Genomic DNA, 3,420 nt, shown 5'->3' with positions numbered 1-3,420 from the left:
TATAATGACATGATACAAACATGTGGAGTATCTACCCATTGATAAAACTCCAATAATATTTCTAGAGGTGAAGATCTCGAGGCCATCTTCTTTTCAGACGCCTAGGAGGATTATTAGGTAATGAAGGAGAAGCCAGGTTAGAAAGAAGGTTAGGGTGGTTGGGAAGTTTATCATGGAAGGATTGGTATCTGGATCTGGATAAATCGGCAACATATGGAACATTGAGGTCCTGATAGATGACTTGATTTGTGGCAAAGTAAAGAGCATTAAGGATTTTACGGAGAATTTTGTACTGCAAGGATTGGAGTCGGGAGGAATTTAAAAATAAGTTAAAATTTAGTTGTCAACTTAACAATTTAATATGTTTAAACATTAACTTCCTCCTACAGTTTTCAGACCCTCCACCAGTTGTGTAATTGGAGATATTATTCTATAAATATAGGAATAATATCTCTAATCAAATAACTTCATCGTATAGTTTTCATCCCCTCCTCCTAAAAATAGGCGGGATCTTGGCGGGACACGGGAAAATCATTGGTCGCTTTGGTATGCGCTCAATCCCGCTACGTTATTACGTCCTCGCGAAATTCGCACTCCATCCTGCTTTCGTTTTTCATGCCTGTGTACGCGACTCTTTATTTTTAGTAAGACTTATTTTTTAGACTTCACTGTTTAGGATTTGTAGCTGCTATAATTAAGTTTTTAAGACTAATCAGGTAGAGAGACTTCCTTTTATCGCTATTTTCGAAAGGCTACAAAAGCTTGCCAATACTACAATGCGTTTTTAATTTTTGTGTCTAATATTAATCATGCCCCACTAAATATTGTTACAATGGCATTAAGAAAAACATGGCTCCCTCACATGACTTGGAATCCGTTTTGACAACGGTTGCCAAGAATGAATTAAATTCCTAATTCATTAACAGCCGATCCTATTCATTGATTTAATTCACAAAGAACAAGGCTATGCTGTGGCCAATCATTCTGGGCAAGGAGCCTAACCTCACTCACAATAGGCAAAACACACTCATGTTGTCATATGCAGCAATGAGTTGTACCTACTGCTGCGAACACCCGTATTGCCTAATAGGCAGGGTAGGGTGATAAATAAATAAATAAAATAATAAGTATGGAGCATTGAGTATTTTACGAAGGATTTTGGATTGTAAGGATACGAGAGGAATTCGTAGGTTTAGTAGAGCCCCAACTCAACTCCGTATATCCAGATAGGCCTTATAGTCATGTAGATCAGCCTTATGTAATGAATTGGAACTTTAGACAGAAAAAAAACTGATATAATACTAGTTTCTAATTTTATTTTTTTGTCACGCTGTTAATATGACTTAATGGAAATTGCTGACTCAATCATTACCCTCTTTTGTCAATTTACATTTTCTATTAATCGTTTAATGTTATAAGTTAGTTTGGCAGGTATCCAGTACCTCAAAATTTCTGGTTCGAATGTTACTTAACTTTTTTCTGGGATTCATAATTAACTAGAAAAACTAAGCGCCTAATCATGTTAATCACATGAACATCTTAAACAATCGAATACTATAATATTATTTATATTCATTCAACTCCCAACCAAGCCTGTATTGCTGGAAAAACTGAACTCCTGATTTTAGCACGAATCTTTCTACAGCATCACTGATACTGAACTTAGTCGGGACTGAGCGTGGGCGACTTAGCTAAAGTATGAAAGGTCTAGGATGGATTAGTTTCTCATAAAATTTGGAGACTTTTAAAGGAATAATGAAAAATTGTGTTTTTATCACAGAACATAGGACTGAAAATATTTTATGCGTTTTCACGTTAAAAATGTTTTCACTACCATTGTGTATTTTTATTACAATAAATAAAAACGAATTTCTTTCATTGTTTCGAATAGTTGCTATGAAACGTTTGAAACAAAAATCAATTCATCCGATTAAAAAAAAAATATTACTTGATACGCTGTGCTTGAAGTTTTGTTTTCTGTGGATGTAAGAGCCTAAAACCTAAAATAAATCATGAGTTTCACCTTGATAAGAGATAGTTTAAACAAACGTGTAAGTGTGTACTTTCTAGGTTCGGGTTTAAGAAAATACCTTATTAAGAACAGTGTACAAGCTACGTTCACAATGTTTTAAGACTGGTCTCGGATCCGAAAATGTAATGAATATATTTCTACAGCGATCCAAAATTCTTCAGTATGTGACACTTGGGTATCAACACAGCGCTGCCAGCGTTCCTTCGATCGTCCATGGGCTCTTCGCGCGGAAGGCTTTTAAAGAACCTCGTCCAAGCTGCCGCTGGAAGCGTGTCGAATATCTTTCCTTTCGAGTCTCTCTTAATTAGTGGAAACAAAAAAAAGTTGATGTCTATGTGCACAGTGATATTATCATTCTGGTTGAGGGATTAAAAAAAAGTTATTATTCAAGATTTTTTAACTGCTCAGATCTTTCTTAATTTTATAATACAAAATGAAGTCGCATGGAGCTAAGTCGGGGTTGTAGTGTAAACGGGGCGCGTGTTGCCTCGTTGAACTTGGCCACAACTTCGGTCATTACATGCAAAACAAATTAATGTGTTTCTTTAGTTCAACAACAAAGGATTGATTCACAAAAAATCTGTTCCTTTCTTATGCTGTCACAGATCAGATTTAGGTTAGAGTACTCCGTTGTTTTAAGGATCGACTACACTGCCTCCGCCCAGAGATCAAAGACTTGGATTCTACAACATAACAATGCGTCGCTCGCTACCACCGAAGTTTGGGCCAGGATCAACCTGGCGCCACCCAACAGCCCCGCCCAAACTCCCAGCAACTTCTTTTTGTTTCTCCCAATTAAGAGAGAGACCTGAAAAAGAAATGATTTGACACAAATCATGAAAAACGCAGGCAGCGAGGTGTTGATACCCGAGCGTCATATGTTGAAGACTTTTAGTTCGCTGTACAAGAAACTAGTCTTGAAAATTTGCGAACGCTCCTTATACATTACACAAATTGAAAGTTATACTTTCAACGATAGTAGCAAGCAGTCGTGAAACGTTATTAATTTTCTAAATACGTTTCGGAGAGAAAAAAATGAACGGAAAAAGCTAATCATATGATAAATATATGTAAAAATCTGTACCGCTACAACTTAAGAAGGGTCAGGGAGTACTTCTTAAGAGAGTACTTTTACTAGACCAACGTTTGTGCAAGGAGGTGATTTGAAAATCACGCTAGGCCGCTTAATTTTTCTCCAATTAAGGTTACCCACTTAATGAGGCTGGGTGGACCCCGGAAGGCTCCCGAACCTACAGGGTTGATTAACGGCTACAGTAACAGAATATATATCTGTCACAGTCCTATTCGAACCCAGCTCCTTGGAGTTAGAAGTCCCTTACAACTGAGCCACTTTCTCTCTCTCTCTCTCTCTCTCTCTCTCTCTCTCT

The 3,420-nt window shown here is 37.2% G+C and overlaps 1 protein-coding gene across 1 annotated transcript in view; it reads left to right on the top strand.

Annotated features, from left to right (window-relative positions):
• Positions 1–1,963: 1,963 nt before the first annotated feature.
• LOC106681673 (uncharacterized) overlaps positions 1,964–3,420 on the top strand; it is a 72,313-nt gene continuing 70,856 nt past the window's right edge. Inside the window, exon 1 of the mRNA XM_014422119.2 lies at positions 1,964–2,051. Within this exon, the coding sequence (XP_014277605.1) occupies positions 2,013–2,051 (39 nt within the window). The 5' untranslated portion in view covers positions 1,964–2,012. The remainder of the gene's footprint in view (positions 2,052–3,420) is intronic.

This window comes from Halyomorpha halys, unplaced genomic scaffold, assembly GCF_000696795.3.
Source record: "Halyomorpha halys isolate HHAL.00 unplaced genomic scaffold, Hhal_1.1 Scaffold358.1, whole genome shotgun sequence".
In the NCBI taxonomy this organism is placed as follows: Eukaryota; Metazoa; Arthropoda; class Insecta; order Hemiptera; family Pentatomidae; genus Halyomorpha; species Halyomorpha halys.
Note: the sequence above shows the minus strand (reverse complement) of the source record. Positions and strands in the feature narration are given on the sequence as shown.